The sequence below is a fragment of the Takifugu rubripes genome, chromosome 3 (genome assembly GCF_901000725.2).
Source record: "Takifugu rubripes chromosome 3, fTakRub1.2, whole genome shotgun sequence".
NCBI lineage: Eukaryota > Metazoa > Chordata > Actinopteri > Tetraodontiformes > Tetraodontidae > Takifugu > Takifugu rubripes.
The window spans coordinates 13,502,626-13,521,614 of record NC_042287.1 but is presented as its reverse complement, the minus strand read 5'-3'; the positions used below and the strand labels follow the sequence as shown (position 1 = coordinate 13,521,614).

Sequence of the window (18,989 nt, the reverse complement as noted above, 5' to 3'; positions counted from 1 at the left end):
GCTTGAACTGCTGCTCGGCTCCCCCTTTGCAAAGGACTCCAGTTGTTTGCGTGGTTACTCTGAGTCTAGTGAACGAACAGCGCGGGTGATCAAAACTTCATCCTCACAATGAGACGCTATTCTTTCCCGTTTTTCCAGTTTTTATTTTCAACTGTTCAAATAGAACATCAGATGATGATACGCTCAAGAATGTAAAATGGTAGTTTTGAAACCAGTGGGAGAAATTGGGACATAGTTTCGTGTTTATGTTAGATGCCCTCACAGACACGCACACATACCCATAATGTTTTACGACGACACATGTCACAGAATTTGCATTAAGTCCCAAACGGGCCCCTACGTGCTCTCACAGGTTTCTCCTACACGGGATTAAACCTGTATAGATTGACGAATGTGGAACTCACTCAAAAACTTAAAACACCTAAAGTCATTGAGGCAAACAAGCAAAAAATATCTGTACAAGGTTTTTGCACTTCCACTTTTAGTTTACGGAATTACAGCAGCTGATTTCTTTTATTATTATTTTGAGGATGTTTTGATCTCCACTCTCATATATACCTTTGTATTTTTTTACAATTGCTTGCAGCCAAGCTGTCGGGAACAGACTTTACAAACTGTGCATTAAACAGTAGCTGTCTGTGGTTTGATGTCACAGTCATCGTGGAATTTGCAGAGGTAACTTCGTAACTCCACCTGCCGTAAACCTTGGCGAGTTAATCCACCCTATGCTGAGTGAAAACGACAAAGTTCTGTTGGTAGATTTGACTGTCAAGACTAAATCTGTATGTAAACTTAGAAATGTCTCGAGGTTGTTGTCCTCATAATGGAAACTGTGTCAAAATACTTGCGCAAGTGGTTGCACGAAGAGCCAATACTAGTCAGGCTAGCAGTCAGAGGCAGCTGAATGGATCAGGTTGACCAAAATAAACCACATTTTATGCAATCGCTGTCTGCATAACAAGATTTCTTAATCAGGCATAGGCACAAAAATAAGGTTACATATAGTACATATTAGTGGTGTTTATTACTATTATGAATTACTTTTATATCTCTGGATTTTTAGAATAATTTGATCTTGTCTTGTCTACTCTCCTGTTTGACTGTGATGAGATTGGATCTTCTGTACAATCCGGCAGATTTTTACTTGGTGTCATCTCTGACTGGGATTTCCTTTCATCCATGCAACTGCATTTGTTCTCACATTACCCACAAACCACCTCTTTCCTCATTCATATTCTGGCAGAAAGTATCTGATTGTTTGACACACAGAGGTATTTAAGTAATGAGGTGAGAGAAATTTTTGCCAGATGTGGGCAAAGTGCAGGCCAGTACATGTGAGGGGCTTGGCAAGAAGAAAATGGACTCGGGGAAGATTCAAAAGACACGACAATTTACAACCAAATGGATCACGTTAGTGGTTTTTGGGTTCTTTTTCCAAAAGAACACAGAAAGGTAGAGAGAGAACCCACAACTCTAAACTCAGTCTTAAGATTTAGTCACAAGGCATCTTTCTTCCTCCTCTTCCTCCTCTGTTTCTTCATCCCTCGTGCGAGGAACGGAGGTGAGCAGCAGGGTGTCGGCGTGCACTTCTTCATCGTCCGACTGGATCACAGGCGTGTCAGCTCCACCCACGCTGGTGTCACTTGAAGTGGAACACGTGGAGGAGCTCCGTGACTTGGAGCCGCAGTGGACCTCGTTTTGCCGCCTCAGAGGGGCGCGCTCCCTGTAGAGCACCTCTGCATCTTCATACTCCTCCCCTTCGTCCTCTTCTTCATCCTCAAGCTCTGTGGGCAGAACGGTGTCATTTTTCAATCTTTCAATCAAACCGTGAATCGGTTCCTGTGAAAAATACCAGAAGCACGCTACTGCTCAAGGTACAAGATCAAAAACTGCACACAGCTGCAATCACATTCTACACAGACAGATTGCGCTACTTTGTTAGTCATGAGGTTAAACACACACCTGAGCCAACATTTTGTAATTATAAGTCGCTTCGATAGCTGAGGTGTGGTCAAACACGTTTGGAATGAACCGGGCCGTTGGGTGCACGATGAAAGATGGTTCCCATATGTGTGGAAACAGCCCGACAAACTCATAACAAAATCAAAAATGCAGGGGTTACGTCCAACAGCGCTTCATCTCTATTTACTCTATTCTATTCACTAAAATGTCAAAGTAAATGCCAGGACTAAAAACCAGTCTCTGCGCAGTCTCACTGGTTAGTTGTTGATGGTTCAGGTGCCAAGTTTCGTTGTTTCATCTAAAGATGTTTTCATTTTTCCGAAGTCTATAACCACCCATTGTAGAAACTGCACAATCCAATTTGCCTGTATTGTCAGTCTTGGTATCTAATCTAAACATCAACCTAACATGCCTCATTAAGCCCTAGGCTCATTTGGAAAAAAAATGTTTTCTTCACAATATATGTACATATATATATATATATATATATATATATATAGACAAAATCTGTAGCGTGGTGACCTGAAAACACTAACCCTATGTATTCCTACATTTTTTCAGACTCACCTGGTATTGGAGAGGTCAGGGCCCCATCATCTGCCCCAGAGCCCGAGTTTAGGAAAACATCCAGGGCTTCCTGGTCGGAGATGTCCATTAGGTCCATTTGCTCCAGGACGTCCACGTTAACCTCCATCGAGGAGATGCTCCCCATCGGAGCTGCCGGTGACAAGTGAAGATGAAAGAAGGTCACTATTTCTGTTCACATTGGGTTCGCATTTGGGAGAATTCGACGCCACTCACGTTTTTTGCAGTCAATTTGAAGGTGCGCAGAGGGCGGGTAGTTGTCCATGTCGTGCTGGTAGACCTCTTCGTGGAAGCGCTGTCTCTCCTTCAGCCTAAGGTGCTGTGCCGAATCATTGTCCAGCGCTGTCTCGGAGTTGTCCGCTTCCGCTGATCATCCAAATAGGACACATTTAGCTATAATATGTAAACTTGGACAGGTTCTAGTTATTGTTTTTCTGGAAGTGACCATTCTGCGTGACAATACAAAAGGGTGTTAACAAATATGAGAGCATGTGAGGCTGAATCTGACTGAGGCCTGTATGGCTGATCTGGTTGTGTAACTGTGCTGCGTCCCTCTCAGTACAAACTGCGCCTTCTCCCGCTGGGCTCCATGAACTGACACATTGACTCATGTCACAGCTCCCTCACCCTCTTCCTCTCTCTCCCTCTCTCATTCCCATCATTCTCTTGTGCCACTGGACAAGCCTGACCTGAAGCGCACACAGCTGCATCCACGTGTCTCCGTCTGTCTTCGTGAGAGAACGGCATATATGTAAATCAGTGAGTCGTCTGCATAACCTGTGAGTTGTCTAGATGTAGAGGGGGGTCTCCATAAAATAATACAGCACTTGTTGAGTTTAGTTCAGGCTATTTGAAACATGACCAATCCTTTTTCCTGGGTCAGCAGGAATCATCTGTTCTGCCCCTCTACCATCACCATCAATGCAAAGCACCTGTCCGGTGGCTCATTTACCACATTCCGGGGACGTATTCAAGCATGAAAGTCTGATTGAATTAACTCACCAACAGGTGTAAAAGGTCTGCACATGTAGGTGCAGCTGCCACAAACTGTGTTACGTTTCAGAAGACCAAACGAGCTGTTCTTTAGAATTCTGTGACATTTACGGTCTGTGACAGGACCTCTGCCCCCACCGAGTAATCCCTGCTCCATCTCAGCCCACGCTGGAATGTAATTACCTAGGGCTCACTGTTATATAAGAAGGGTCCAGTCCTTCATCCCGGCTGCAGCCGCTCTGTAGCGCGTGTGGTTTACCCACATATGTGATAGGAGGTAAGAAAAAATACAGAAGGAAAAAGGTGACAGAAGGGTGAACCTTCTGTTTGTTGTTTTATGGGTAGTGGAGATGACGTAATCTGCTTTTGTGCATGTGCGTGTCTCAGCCAACTACAACAATCCGTTGCTCAGGGTTTGCGGAGGTGTCCAGGAATAACATTTCACTCAAATCGAACCTGAAGTCATTTGCTGGATGTTCCGCCGTCTTAGTTTGGGTGACAATCAGTCAGTTGACCTTTTGGATTTGGGCCACGGTTAAGGTTAGAGTCAGGATATGGTCAAACAATGCTCCAATCACCTCACACTCCATTTTGACTTCATCACTTCTGTGTCTCTGTCTTCCGCGTGAAAGCGCCTCATGACTGTGTGCAGTTCAGGGTTAAGAGGTACGACTCGAGCTCAAGCACATGATTTCTTCATCCTTCTGATCCTTTCTCCTCTGCTCCCGATAATCCACACAGCAATTCCACCTTCTTTCATCGTCCAATTTAAGACACCTCTCAGAGCGTTTGCCCCGGTTCACTAGCTAACATCAGCTTTGGGTTTCGATGTGATTTTGCATGATTTGGTAAGAAAACACTGCTCTTCTGCCTGAGGAGTCGAAGTCAATCATCAGTCAGAAACTGTCCGATTTACAAAGAAAGAAAGGAAGAACTGTTGTTGTTGACCCAAGCGGTCACATGGCTGAGCACCCCGTGCCCTTGCGGCAACAGTGGAGACATCCCATGATCACCTCTGGGTGTTTTTCTGCAGAAACAGAGGCTGCATGTTTTCATGTGAATGAAAGCGGCAGTAAATTAGTCGTGCTGCACGGCCACTCACCCTCGACAGGCCATCTATTGTAAACTCCACCCCCTTCTTGCCTGCAGCCCCCAACTCCCAGTGATGGTGTCAACGAGCTTTTAGCAGAGCGCTCCCACATCGTTTTCCCGCAGAAGCCTTCATTATTTACAGAACCAATCACTCACCTCCCCCCCGACCCATGGTGATCCATCAAGAGGGAGTCATTTATGAGTGACATCACTGCACTGCAACAGGAACCCCCCCCCCCCCCCCCCACCCCCACCTGCCGTGCTTTCCCTTCTCCCACCACACACAGCCATGTAAAGGGAGGTAAATCCAGAATCTAAAGCAAGAGGATTAGCCCCATGCTTAGAGTAGGTTTAGTCACTCCGCTCTCACTTTATGGTTTCTTGGCAACCCATTCTGAGCAGAGCATTTCCTGGACAGTCCCACTGCTGGTGCCATTAGAGACATCACTCAGGGTTAAATACAGAGATGACCCCCAGGCGTGTCCATTACTCCTTGTTTAGATCAATCAAAACAGAGCTTTCAGTAGCTTCCACTCACAGACTTCCTCTCCCCTCTCCGTGCAACATACCATAACCCAAACAGTGAAACGGCCTGAAGGGTCAGAAATACTTAATTTGTTCAATTACGAAGACATGCAATGTTCCTCTGGCTAGCAGGTAGCACTTAACATGTCTCCTCCTGTTCTATGTAAAGGCTGCAGTCAGAGTTGTCTCATCACTGTGATTAAAGATCAACATTGTGGCTCCCGTCATGGCTGTTGGAGGTTAAAGAAAAAGAAAGGATGGTGTCAGGCTGCAATTTGCACGCAAGGACATGTCGATGGTTACACAGTTATTTTATAAAAGTTGCATTAGGATGAATCTACTCTATCCCAACAAAGTTTCCCACGGGGTATTTTTCCCTGAGCGGCTGCAGCCTGGACATGAATTAAATAAACACACGAGCAGAATTTAGATGGAGGTCAAAGCCATCTGAATCGGGTTCAGACCCTCCGGAACCGTCCGCCTCTGTGCAGTCATGCAGCGGTTACTTACACGCCAGACGCCTGCTGTGGTTGGCCGACCCAGAGGAAGACATGATCCAAGGGAGGAGGATCTGTTTTTAGGTTCTTTATTTTCCTGCCTTATGAGTGTGTGCTGGAGCGTCTCCCCCCTTCAGGGCTCCGGGGCAGGAAGCTGGTGTGTGTGCCGGCTGGTCATCTGGTCATGGCATCCACCGACTTTGGCACCACGACTGCCACAGACGCCACACTCACACCACACTTCGCCCAGCGTTTCTCTCTCTCTCTCTCTCTCTTTCGCTCTCCCTCCTCTTCTTTCTTGCTCTGGTCTGCTCTGCCTTTTCGCTGCGTTCAACGACCACCCCCCGCACCCCCCCCCCTCCGCCACACACACACACACACACACACACCACCACCACCACCACCCCCCACTTTCAGCTAGCCTTGGCTATTCTTTCAAGGTTTCCTTTCACACTCTCCTCTCGGCTGCCTCACACACACACACACACACACACACATGTGCTGGGTTCCTTCATACAGGCTCAGCAGGGTTGTAAGGGCTTAGTGATGGGGGAGGGATGGGGGCTACGGCAGTGTGGCCTGTACCAACTGATGACACTGAAGGGGTCTGCAGAAATGTTCAAGGAAGGAGGCTGATTAAATGAAATGTTTTGCTTGGATTCCTAAAGGATACGAACAAAAAAAAAGTCCTAAATGTGTTTTCTCACCCTTGAAATGTGAGGGAAATGATGCAGCTCGGGAGGTCACATGGTGCAAATTAAAGATAGAAGCAAGTTTTCACCAATAAAGGAAGATGTTGGGAGAGCGACTGTTACACAACTGGAACTGACTCACATGTTTATTTTTTAGACAGTGTGTGTGTTGACTGCATAGATTTGAAGGAATAAGTGAGGATCGCACACGATAAAAACTGGCTTGTTTCCCGAGCAGGTGCCGAGACGCTGCTTGGTGGTTTATGAATTCCCGAGCGCTCGTTCCTCTGATGAAACACTGTTGCTGTTTTGTATTGTACGTATTGTTTTCCCAAGCAGGCCTTGTTTCCAACCCGTGTCACAGCCGTGCAAAATTAATTACAGCAAATTATTTCAGCGACACACTTGCTATCAAAACATTGGACTTTGCTGGGATTTAATCCGTGTGGTTTTGGATACATTTTATTGGATATTTAATTATTATTATTAGTGTGCAATATATCATTAATGCCTTTGAATTAAATGGAAAAAAATAATTAAATGGTCTGTCTGTTGGATTTTGTTTCCATTACAGTTTTTCTCAATCACTTTGGTACATTTTTCCAATCATTCTTGCAATTTGCAGAAGATCAAGTGCATTTCTCAAAACAGTTTGAACAAATAGCAAAACGCCGTGGATCACCTGCAAAAGCCAGTCTCTTGCTCAAAATCCTTAGTCCATCCCTCAAAAGCAAGTTTTTGTGTCAATATACTTGTCAGTGCCATCAGAATGTTTAATCATTGTGTCATTGTGTACGGATAAGACAGTCAAATTCATTAGTCATGTTGGCAATTGAATAGTGCACTTTGAAGGGACATGTTGATGTAAAATGTGGTTTAGGTGTGATGACAAGTGTATGCGCTAAATACAGAAGACAAAATGTTATTTTTGGAATTACTGCATTACATGAATTTGCAAAAGAAGTTAGATCAAACGTATATGACATATTGCATCTTCTTTTCTACAGCCATAGCATATGTGCAAATGCCACACTTACAGTAGTGTAGTGTACATCTTTACATTACATTGCATTTGGCAGACACCTTTTACTGTAAACCCAAAGCGACTTACAAACGAGGACATATCTATATATGGTTTTGGAATAAAAGTTGTACCTGGACAAAGTGGTAGCGCAGCTCCTTCACCCTCTCACCATTTCTTTCAAATGGGACAGTGTATAGCTGTTTCATGCGCATGTGTTGTTTTTTTAGCACTCTATCAATGGTAGAGATACTGACTGTTTGGATGTTTGCAAATGTGTCGTTGTCCTGCAAAATAGTAGTCTGTATCTCTCTTAGTGTAATGGCGTTGTTTTCCACAACAATGTTGCAGATAGCCATCTCCTGCTGTGGTGTGAAAATCCGCCCTCTACCACCCCTGTGTACTTGTCTTGCAGTCCTATGTGGGAAATAGAAATGTCAACCAAAACAAATTTGAGGAAGACACAATGGCATTGTATAGAGCATCAGTGGAATAGGCTACTGTAATTTTGTATGGGGCATTACTGTATTGACATGTAAATACAGTAAACTCCATGTAATTCAGCACATACTGTTAGATTACACACCTGTTCTCTCTGCGGAAAGTTTGAATAATTGAGGACACAGTTGTTCTGCCAACATTTGGCTGCACCCTTCTCCCCGCTTCAGCCATAGTCAGCCCATGATTCAAAACATGGTCTACAAGTGTTGCTCTGATTTCATCAGGAACACGCATGTGTCCGCCTCTTCTGCCTCTTCCTCTTCCTACTCCTCCACCACGCAGCCTCACCCCTCTTCCTCTCCTTCTTCTTGGCTGTTGTCCTTCCATTGTCAGACATTGTAACTTTCTATTGTGCTCTGGTTACCTATATACTCCCCAGTAGATTGTTCATGAGATGCTCCCTTGAGCTCATTCAGAAAACTGTCGATCATTGGTTGATCAACTCTTTTCATTAGAGAAAGTCTAGATTCACCTGGGAGGAATTTACCAATTTAGATCATATTTACAGACAAATGTCTTATGGAAATGTATATATGCTTGACATGTTATGATGGCTTGGTAAATCATTTTGCATGTGAAGACTTATATGATGAACTATAGCCTAAATGTTTTGGGGAAAGAGACTATTTGATAGATTCCTATAACAAAGCATTTTGATTAGCATGACAAAAGCAATTGATAATGTACGAAAAAACTGAGAATTGTACACAATCATTTGCATGGATGGACAAAAGCATTTGCAATTTGTTCAATGCAATGAGAAACTGCCTTTTTCATCTGCACAAATGGCATGATGATGTGACAATTGAACAAGAACTTTTGAGAATTTCAATTCTGATGTGAGAAATGTACCAAACCAATTGAGAAAAACTGTAATAACAGGAAATAATAGTAGGAAAAACTATTGATATTGCTTTAGGTAACGCAGCTTACCTGAACACACAGCAGCAAAACAAAAGGTCAGAAACACTTTTCACAAACTAATTGGGATTGATGGAAGAGAGTAAGGTATTAAAATAAATAAATATTGATGTTGAAACCAAGCAACAATCTTAAGTGGAAGCCTACAGATATACACATTACTGCACCTGACCAGCATGGGGGTTAACAAGCACTTAGACCTCACTCCCCCTTCCCTAATAAAAGGCTTCTAACGGCCAATTGCATAACACTTGCCAGAGCCTGCTCTATTTTAACCTCTAATGTCACGGAGGAGAGCGATGCAGACTTAAAAGAATTAGGTGTGATGTGGTTCTCGGCTGGCCCTGGTCTCTAGTCACCTCCGAGGCAATTAGTGATGCTTTCACAGGCAATCGGACAACGCAGCACTCACGCATCTCCGCAGAAGCGCCTCTGCTCGTCCTCATAAGTGTGTTAACGTCGGCACCTGCTGGTCAACCATGGGCATTACACCTGTCCCTCTTCCAGGGACTTCCTTTACCATTATAATGCTGTTTTGCCCATTAAACCCTTCCCCGTGCTCATTATGGGGTGCAACAACTCAAACCATCATCATTTGAAGGTTTTTCTTGTCTTATTTCAACACCGGATCTGGTTGTTCCACGTGTTGTCAGCCATCAGACCGGGTGTAGCTCCGAGCTGCGCAGCAGGTTCCAAACACAGACTGGTTTCATTCAAATAGATATACAGCAGGGAAATTCCAATGACTGTTACACCCTGTTATTGTGTGTGAGCATTATTGTGTGTGCACGCATGTGTGTGTGCGTGTGTGTGTTGGGGTGGGTTGTTGCTCTGTCAGCTCTGTCAGCGTTGGCTTCCTCTTTGAAACAGTGTTGTCTCATTTTTTTTAGCATCATCTCTGATGTGGCTTGTGAGTCAGGCTGTGGTAAACTGGTACAAACTCAAACACACACACACTCACTCACCCGCGTGCGCGGTGACACGTGTTAACATCCACACACTGCGCTCATGACCATAATTCATTCTGCTGTCCCACCAGCTTTGAGGAAGCAACAAACACTCATGCAGCACTCAGCCTCAGCAACATGGCGAATACATGTTGTTTTAAAAAAAATGAATGAATGAAAACTTCCACTTCCTCACAGCCGCACCAGACGGTAAATTTATAACTTTATTAGAAAATATCACATTGTGCTGTGTGGGGATATTCTGGAGGGGGGAGGTCACCATGGCAACAGACATCTGAGCGCTAAAAGCACAGACTTGCACAGCTGCCTGCTGATGCTGGAGCTCCTGCTTCTGGAGCCCAGCCGGTCTCCTGTCGACTGAAGGTGGCAGGACGGAGCAGCAGCAGCAGAGCAGCAACAGAGCAGCAGCAACAGAGCAGCAGCAGCAGAGCAGCAGCAGCAGAGCAGCTGCAACAGAGCAGCAGCAGAGCAGCAGCAGCAGAGCAGCAGCAGCAGAGCAGCAGCAGCAGAGCAGCTGCAACAGAGCAGCAGCAGCAGCAGAGCAGCAGCAGCAGAGCAGCTGCAGAGCAGCAGCAGCAGAGCAGCAGCAACATAGCAGCAGCAGAGCAGCAGCGACAGAGCAGCAGCAGCAGAGCAGCAACATAGCAGCAGCAGAGCAGCAGCAACAGAGCAGCTACAGAGCAGCAGCAACAGAGCAGCAGCAGCAGAGCAGCAGCAGAGCAGCTGCAGAGCAGCAGCAACATAGCAGTAGCAGAGCAGCTGCAGAGCAGCAGCAACAGAGCAGCAGCAGCAGAGCAGCAGCAACAGAGCAGTAGCAGCAGAGCAGCAGCAGAGAAGCAGCAACAGAGCAGCAGCAGCAGAGCAGCAACATAGCAGCAGCAGCAGAGCAGCAACATAGCAGCAGCAGCAGAGCAGCAACAGCAGAGCAGCAGCAGCAGCAGAGCAGCAGCAACAGAGCAGCAGCAACAGAGCAGCAACAGAGCAGCAGCAGAGCAGCAGCAACAGAGCAGCAGCAGCAGCAGAGCAGCAGCAACAGAGCAGCAACAGAGCAGCAGCAGAGCAGCAGCAACAGAGCAGCAGCAACAGAGCAGCAGCAGCAGAGCAGCAGCAACAGAGCAGCAGCAGCAGCAGAGCAGCAGCAACAGAGCAGCAGCAGAGCAGCAGCAACAGAGCAGCAGCAGCAGCAGAGCAGCAGCAACAGAGCAGCAGCAGAGCAGCAGCAACAGAGCAGCAGCAGAGCAGCATCTGTGCTGTGTACACCCATCAGAGGTGTTAATCAGGCTTTGTGAGACCAGAAAGTTGCCAGTATCCCACTTTTCCCTGGGCTGTTGGAGCTTTTGTGTAAAGCTGAGCTTTGTCTCGCCAGAGCTGATGAGGAACTCTGTGCTGACTGACAGCCTCTTTCAAACAAGCGATGAATGCAACCACCGACGTGGAATATTGAAATATGACATTCTGCCTTCCTGTTGCGCTCTCTCTCTCTCTCCCTCTCTCTCTCTCCCTCTCTCTCTCTCTCTCTCTTTCTCTCCATGTTGCAATCTGTTGTTTACTCCTCAAGGTCTCAAATTTAAAGGTTCTTTGGTTCTTAGCCCGTGCCGGTCGCCCAGGCTCTGGCCGACCACTCCTGGGGTTACCGTGGCGGCCTGTGATGTCGAGCGAGTGTTTTTCTAAATGAGATCCAGTGAGTCATGAGGAGAAAACAGCCTGCCTGCTCCGGGTGACTGACAGTATCGCTTTGACTCGCCGAGCCTGGAGATGCTGCAGACGTGAAGCAGCCACTGGGCTTCTTCTTCGAAGATGATTTCCTTAGTGGGGCGAAACAGCCCACAACAGGGGCATAAAGGGCATAATAAAGGGCAGCTGCAATAAGGTGCGTCCTGCCCATAATAGGAAGACAAACAAGGAAGCCGCTATAAGAAGCCATTTGTTTCTACTTTATGTCTCCTTGACGGTGGAATGTATAATGTTTCATGCCTGGCAGTGAGCTCAGATTTGAATATCCGCGTACGTGCGTGCACGTATGTGCTGCATGTGGGAATATATGCATGAGTATGTGAGTCACGCACCGCTATCCAGGCCCCTGGGAGTGGAGCTCTGATGCCCGTCTTTCAGCTCCTCTCCTGCACACTGAACCCAGTGAACCTTCTGCTGTTTACACTCGCCTGCTCCTCCTATTCACTCGTCTCTATTTATCTCTCTCTCTCACTCTCGTGCTCTACTCTTCTCTCTCTCCATCCCCCTGCAGTACATCTCCCCTTCTCACGCACTCGCCGAACTCCTGTGTTCTTCCACCATCCCTCTTTATGCGCATCCACCTCTGCAGAGCCACTCTGGCTCGGCACAGACAGCGTCTCAGACGCTCGGCTCGCCACTGCGCGGCCATAGGCCTTTGTTCCGCCACGCTGCTGTCGGCCTCCGCCATCGCGTCCGTTCACCCCCCTCTGGTGACGCAGCTCCGTCAGGTTGCACAAAGTTGAATCACAGCAGCAACTTTGTCTCTGCTCTGTTTGGGCTTCACAGCTCCTGGATGTGTGCCTGTGCTCCAGCCTTTAGGGATGGAACACCTCTGAGAACACCATCCGCGGCTCCTCACGTCCGAGTTCGTTTGGAAGTGGAGCGCGCTGTTAATATTTGTTGGCGGACTCCGGCGGAGCGGGCAGCCAGTGTGTGAGGTGCGGTGTGTAGCATGTGAAACCATGCGTGCGCGTGTGAAGATGCCTAAGGAGTGCGAGCTGCTATAATGGGCATTATAAGTCACAGGGTTCGTTTCCACGCAGCTCGACCCTCTTAGGCCGGAATCGTGCGGTGAAACGAGGCGCTTTCCCGCTCCGGCGCACACGAGTCAAGGAGGGGATTTCAATTTCCCTTCCTGTTGTTCCTGCGGGAGCAGCGACTTCTCTCCAACTGGTACGTGCTGCGAACGCCTGTCCTGGTCACAGATGGCTCGGGCAGACTGTAAAAAAGAAAGAAAGAAAAGCTAATCGGGTATCAAACCAGCAGAAACGGAAAAAGCGCCTCCGCTCTGTGTCTCATTCATTATTCACTGCCAGCAAATGAAGTTGGTACAGTGGGAGCAATCAATTATAGATGAGAGAAGGTAGGTGGAGGAGAGCGGCTGAAGAGGATTCAGAAAAGGCCTACCTTGCATGCAGTAGCACTCTAGCATGTCCGAGAACCTGCATGCACACTCAGGCAATGGGCCAAGAAGGCCTCCCGGGATGTTGCGCAAGTGTGAACGTGCTTCCGCCATGCAATGCTAGCATTTGCTTGATAGCATTTCAGCGTTATATCTCTGCTGGCCCCTGGGTGGCTTGTGCGCGCCTTCGTGTTGCGGCTCGATGCACCGCCATAGTCAAAGCGAAACTGTTTTGGGTCTTTTTAGAAGAGTCGAGCAACAATCATCATGTCCCCGCAGAAGGTTACAGCTTGCACTGAAACCAGGATATACGATCGGTCCAGATGCAGAGTTGTAAACGTTTTCACGCCGTAATTATTCCATAACGGTGTTTTTTTTCAGCCTGCATCAGTACCGTCAGCTCGACTTATTTAATCAGTGATTTTAATCTATCGTCTTGTTTTCAAAGAGGCTCCAATCATCTCATTTCATTTCGGGGACTTTCCTGGGCAACCTTAGAGGCAAAAAGATGGTATTCTTGTGTGCCATAGAGCTGGTTTCACAACTCCAACCTGATGCACACAGTGGGGCTGTCCCGTAACGCACACACCCACACACACTTTTCAGATAACACGCCACCACTACGATTGACATTTTTACCCATTTTCTCAGTTCTGTTTTCTCCAAATCCTCCAAAGTTGCACACGGGGCCTCCGAAGAGGCCCGGGTGATTGTGACTGGGCAAAAAAAAAAAAAGAATTAGAGAAACTGTTGTTGAGTCTGCTAATATGTCAGTCAGCTTGTGTGTCGTTAAATGTCAGATATAAGCTTCTGCTCTAATTGTGCTATCTGCAATGTGTTTATGTTGCCGTGTATTTCTGCGTGTGTGTGAGTGTGTGTGTGTGGGTAGGGAGGCTGTTTGATGTGAGTCATATCAGAACCCAGGCCGGTTTCTCTCACATGTGTGTGGGACGCATCCAGATGGCTCCACAGGACGGCACAAATGTCACTCTGATAATGAGACAACAGGATCTGTTGAGATACAGGTAGCAGAGCTGTGATGGCAGCTCTCTCTCTCTCTCTCTCTCTCACACACACACACACACACACACGCGCGCGCGCGCACTCACACACAGAGGGAAGAAAGAAGAAATAATGATAGTTGTGGCGTTCTAAGGCACACCAGAGAAGAAGAACCTCTACATTGTTAGCTTCCGCTAGCCTGCTCTAAACAACAACTTCCCCTCCCCCCGGGCCCTGGTCCTGCAGCTGGGCCGGACACGTGGAGGGAGAGTCTCCCGAGCGACGGCGTCTCACCGACAGTTACACATGCAAGTGTGAAATCAGCAGTGTTGCTTATTCATTTCCCCCCCCCCGGGAGCCTCCGACTGCCCCGTCGAGCCCGCTTGGTTCGCACTTCTTCTACCTCCTGCATTTAAAAAAGAAGAACCCATTTTCGCGTGCACACCCTGCGGACTCTTGCTCACACGTATCGACTTTGTCTCTGTCCTCGTCCGACCTCTCCAGGGCATTTGGTCGCCGCTGTCAGAACCTCCAGCGGCTGGGTCGCTGCGCCCGCTCACACCGACCCACAGATTCTCGTCGCGTCCGTCCGCCGTGTTTGTTGCTACCAAACACTCCGCTGCTGGCAGCAGATCGCCTCTGCGGCGATTTGTTATAGTGACAGGAGGTATTTTTAGCCCGAGAGGAGAGACTAATAATGAGGCAGGAAAGACAGAGGGAGATAAAAAGGAGACGAGTACTGAAGAGGGAGGAAATCGGAGGAGTGAAATCCGACGGTAAACCAAAACCCAACTGGATGTTGCTGACTTGCAACTCCCGTTTAGAAGTCAGGCGATATGCGCGGCGTTACGCGCTCGCACACCCAGTCAGGCCACCTCGGGTCAGGCAGACGCCCGTAGAAACGGAGGCCGGGCGGTCGCTACGCTCGCGGTATCTCCAAAAGAGAGGAGGAATTTCAATCGATATTTGAAAAGCAAGGCAGAGGTCAGAGTTGCCTCGGAAAGTTTTTGCTGTAAACAGCACGTAGGAGTCCGACACTTTAGAACAAACCTATGTCCTGATTTTCTTTGTTCCATTCATTCTGAAGGCCAGACTAATTGTCTTTCTTTGGCGTTGACGAGCCTTAATCTCTGAAGCAGTTCTAATAATTTCCTATGTAAATATAGAGGCGGAGGCCCCTCCTCCACCTCCAGATAAGAGTCTGACAGCTTCACTCAGTAAAAAGTTCACCCTAAAGCTCGCTGGCTTCTCACACAAGGCTCCCCGATAAGGCCACAGATGGAGAACAGGCTGGGTTCTGCCAACTCTGACAGTTTTTGGACCTTTCGAAGTTCTAAACAGTCAACTCGGAGGACGGCCGGAGGAACGGATTCGGACATAAGGTGGAGCGAGTGAAGCGCTGAGAGTTGTAGACAATCTGCTTTGGCAAATGGAAGTGACGGGACCTCTGTGTAGCACGATTGCCCCCCCACCCCCACCCCTCTGCCTCTTTTCTCTGGTTTGCTCCCTGAGTCAGCACTCTGCCTCGGCTCCAGTTTCCCCACCCCGGCCTGCCTTCAGGACACGGTTAGGACATCACCGCCTGTGTGTGTGTGCATGCGTGCGCGCGCACGTGACCCATTCGTGAGTGGCTCCGTGCGTGCCTCTGTCGGCGAGAGCGACTGACGCGTTTTACGCACGTGGTCCGATGCAATAGGATATTTTTCACTTTGCGATTAACCCCGGGTATTTTGGTCTGCCCCGGCGTATCGGCCATCGTGCCGGCGCATCATAAAAGATGCACGTTTCCTCTGGCTCTTTCAGAACGGCGTTTGCGTGTTGTAGCGTGCGCGCTTGTGTGCGAGGGAGCCGCGGTTCTACTAACATGGCCCCCGAAATAGCAAAGTGGAGAGGTGTGAGGTAAAAAAAGGAAAGGACACTTTAGCAGAGGAGTAACTGACACGGGGTGACTCACACTCCTCTCTCTCGCTCTGACACACACACACGCACACACACACACACTCACATACTGTATAAAGTGTACACAAATACACAACACACAGAATTTTCTTTTACACGTTATCACTTCGGCTCGCTTCCACATCGCAACAATGCCAGCAAATTCTGTCAGATGTGATCAGCGTCAGGTTTAATTGGCTCTCGCCGCACTTTTATAGCGGTTTTAGCGACCTTTGACTCAGTATAATGGCGACCTTTGAGCACGTGTATTCCTCTTCCTCACGACGGAGGCCTGCTGTTATACTTCCAGCTGGAACTAGCGTTCAAACAGCCATGTGAAACACGCGGTGGACCGTTTTTGTTCAATCAGACCTGTCACGGTTGATGACAGCCTGAATTTGTAGCTCTGTTCCTGTTATTGCTATAAGGAGGAAGAGCAGGTGACGTCTGTGTGTGTTGGGGGGGGGGGGATCACGAGGTTCTCCTATTCTCACTTTCATTCTGCGTTCATCCGTGGAACACGTTGTGATTTACTCTCTGCTGTCCATCGTTGGCCCCTCCGGAACCGTGAATTCCAGCCTTCTGTCCCACCAGTCTGAGATTGTGACGCTCCTGCTGCGTTTATGTGACTTTGAAAATGCCTGGTTTGCCCCAGCGCCGGTTCATTTCTACCCTTTCTGTTTCAGTCGCCCTCGGCCGGTGGCGTTTGGTGCAAAACCTCCCGCTCAGCAGAGAGCAGAGCGTCTCTGTCCCGGCTCCGTGTGACCTGATGTTTACAGGAGGCTGCCGCGCGAATGCAGAAGTGAGACCAGGAGAGAGAGAAGGAGAGAGGAATTGATACCGGGCCGTTCGCTCGCCCTGCCCGGCAGTCACATGCGTGCGGGAGCACGGCCGCACCGTGTGACCGGTGGATAAATGATCACAACCTCCACGTTTGCAACAGTCAAACCACAACTCTGCGATGATAACGAGAGTTTGACCCGCGTTCAGGTTTCACAGCGGAGCTTTTCTCACAAAGTCTTTGCTGACACCAGTAGGATGCCGTCTCATTATACCTCCGGGCTCCTTAAGATGTAAAGCGCCTTTATGCGGGTATCTTACGATCTGCAGCCGAAGAGCAGCGAGGAATCACAACGTGTGGTCAAAGGTCGCGAGTTCTCCACCACCAGTGAACTTTATTTCTTAATTGGGCTTTTTATGGCTGCCGTGGTGCTTTCACTGCCCTCCAGGCCTGGTTAATGTCACATATCTATCTGTCTGTATGTACCTTCGAAGGGGCCAAGAGGTGATAATCTTGACCATGAGGCAATCAACGTCTCACTTCACATTCAGCTCAGCAGGAGCCGGTTGTGGATCCCAAGTCCGTTACCTAACTGCGCAGTGATCCGAGCCGTGTAAGCCGCTCACGTGACCCAGCCTGGCTCCACACGTTCAGCCCTGAACCTTCTGTAGGTCAAACTGCTTCAATTCTTTTCAAACACTGATAAAGCCACCCCCTTCCCACCTTCCTTTAAATTCTTACATCTGAGAAATAAATCTGGCATTTTAAAGGAGGGGAGAGAGGTTGTTCTATGTTAGGATGAGTAAACTGTAATAACCTGTGTAGTTCCGCACACACTTTCCTCCAACTTTCATTTCTCACAAGCGGCGTGAGTTAAAGGAAGAGTCCCCAGAGGGTTTATGTGAGATCATATGCTATGGGAACTGGGGCAGTATAGTAAAACACACACACACACACACACACACACACACACACACACACACACACACAGAGCACATGATTCTGCAGGACATTCCCAAACCTCACAGCGGTTTCACAATAGAACGCTCGAGTGGCGTTTTGTTGAGTCACACTTGAGAGGAAAGCACATGATGCCACAAATCACGACCAAGTGATTATGCAAAAAATAAAGGGGGGGGGGGGGGGGGGGTGGCTGGATTATTGTGACAGTGAAGAAATGCGTCACGCACGACCGCTCAGGCGCCAGCCTCACCTGTCAGGCCCCTCGTCGTGATGCCTTCACTTACCGCTGAATACCTTTACACATTGCCCCCCCCGACACCCCTGTGGGATGCGATTGGCTGAGGCGCAGCAGCGAGTGGTACGAGCCATGGGCTGGCCCATTCCTCCGCTCGAGGGAGGTTAATGAGTGAAGCTGCTGGGCTATCAGCCAAGCATGAGCAGCAATGCTCAGGCTCCCACAATGAGCCTGACTGTATTACCACTGAACTCCATCTAATTATACACTCCCAGGGAGAGAGAGAGCGGTGGGGGGGTATCAAGAGTCATGGTGTGTCACAGATAGAAAGATCCTTACTAAGAAGGATGAGGGTTGAGTGAAGTTGTAAGGATGAGACAGGAGGTGTGTCTCCGAAGGTGAGAGAAGGAGGCTGGTGGAACAATCAAGTGAGACAGGGAGGGGGGGAGAGAGAGAGAGAGAGAGAGAGAGAGCACTCACAGAGAGAGAGAGAGAGAGTAAAGAGGCGTTTAGAGGGTGAGAAGCAGGAGAGGCAGGAGGAGGATGAAGGGAGGGAAGGCAGAACAGTAGCGAGGAGGAGAAGAGCGGCAGTGTCAGAGCTGGATATTCCTCTGCTGCGTGATCCAATGAGAGAAGTCTCTGCCGCGCCGAGGCACCCGGAGAGGTATGTGACCACATCACTTCCTCTCACGCTCCTCCATGTGCATGTGTGTGTGTCTGCGTGTGTGTGTGTGTGTGTGTGTGTGTGTGTGTGTGTGTGAAGGGCAGGTGTGAAAGTAACTTTGAATGACAACAAGCAAGAGTGTGTTTCATTTGTCAGGGTAGATTTAATAGGTTGTGCCCGCATGTGTGTGTGTGTGTGTGTGTGTTCGTGTGTATGTGTGCGTGTGTGTGTGTATATGTGTGTGTGAGTAACCATGCCTTCCCTGACTGTCAGACACTCATGTAAGTCGGCACCTGTATGTGGGAGTGTTTGCGTGCAAAGGGAGAAAATGACAGAGTTGGTGTGAAGGAGAGTGTGACTGATTAGCAGATAAATGTATCAGACAGACAGACAGACAGACAGACAGACAGACAGACAGACAGACAGACAGACAGACAGACAGACAGACAGACAGACAGACAGACAGACAGACAGACAGACAGACAGACAGACAGACAGACAGACAGACAGACA

The 18,989-nt window shown here is 48.3% G+C and overlaps 2 protein-coding genes and 1 long non-coding RNA gene across 4 annotated transcripts in view; 1 reads left to right on the top strand and 2 right to left on the bottom strand.

The window, feature by feature from the left end:
* Positions 1-18,989, top strand: part of LOC105416276 (uncharacterized) — a 31,311-nt gene that overhangs the window by 715 nt on the left and 11,607 nt on the right. Inside the window, exon 2 of one of the 2 annotated variants that reach the window (XM_029833649.1) lies at positions 2,524-2,708. The gene's annotated coding sequence lies outside the window, so the exon portion shown is untranslated. Of the gene's footprint in view, positions 1-2,523; positions 2,709-18,295; positions 18,477-18,989 lie in introns of those variants that run through there. The other variant, XM_011602553.2, reaches the window with a different exon arrangement.
* Positions 123-5,995, bottom strand: LOC101062947 (dysbindin-like). The gene is made up of 4 exons (XM_003977203.3): positions 5,668-5,995; positions 2,764-2,913; positions 2,530-2,679; positions 123-1,784 (listed from the first exon to the last, which is right to left on the bottom strand). Exons 1-4 carry the CDS (start codon positions 5,708-5,710, stop codon positions 1,486-1,488), a joined length of 642 nt encoding a protein of 213 aa, XP_003977252.1. The 5' UTR covers positions 5,711-5,995; the 3' UTR covers positions 123-1,485.
* On the bottom strand, positions 10,926-14,502 carry LOC115249144 (uncharacterized). The gene is made up of 4 exons (XR_003887830.1): positions 14,360-14,502; positions 13,833-13,904; positions 13,533-13,609; positions 10,926-12,710 (listed from the first exon to the last, which is right to left on the bottom strand). It is a non-coding gene; the product is annotated as an uncharacterized lncRNA (long non-coding RNA).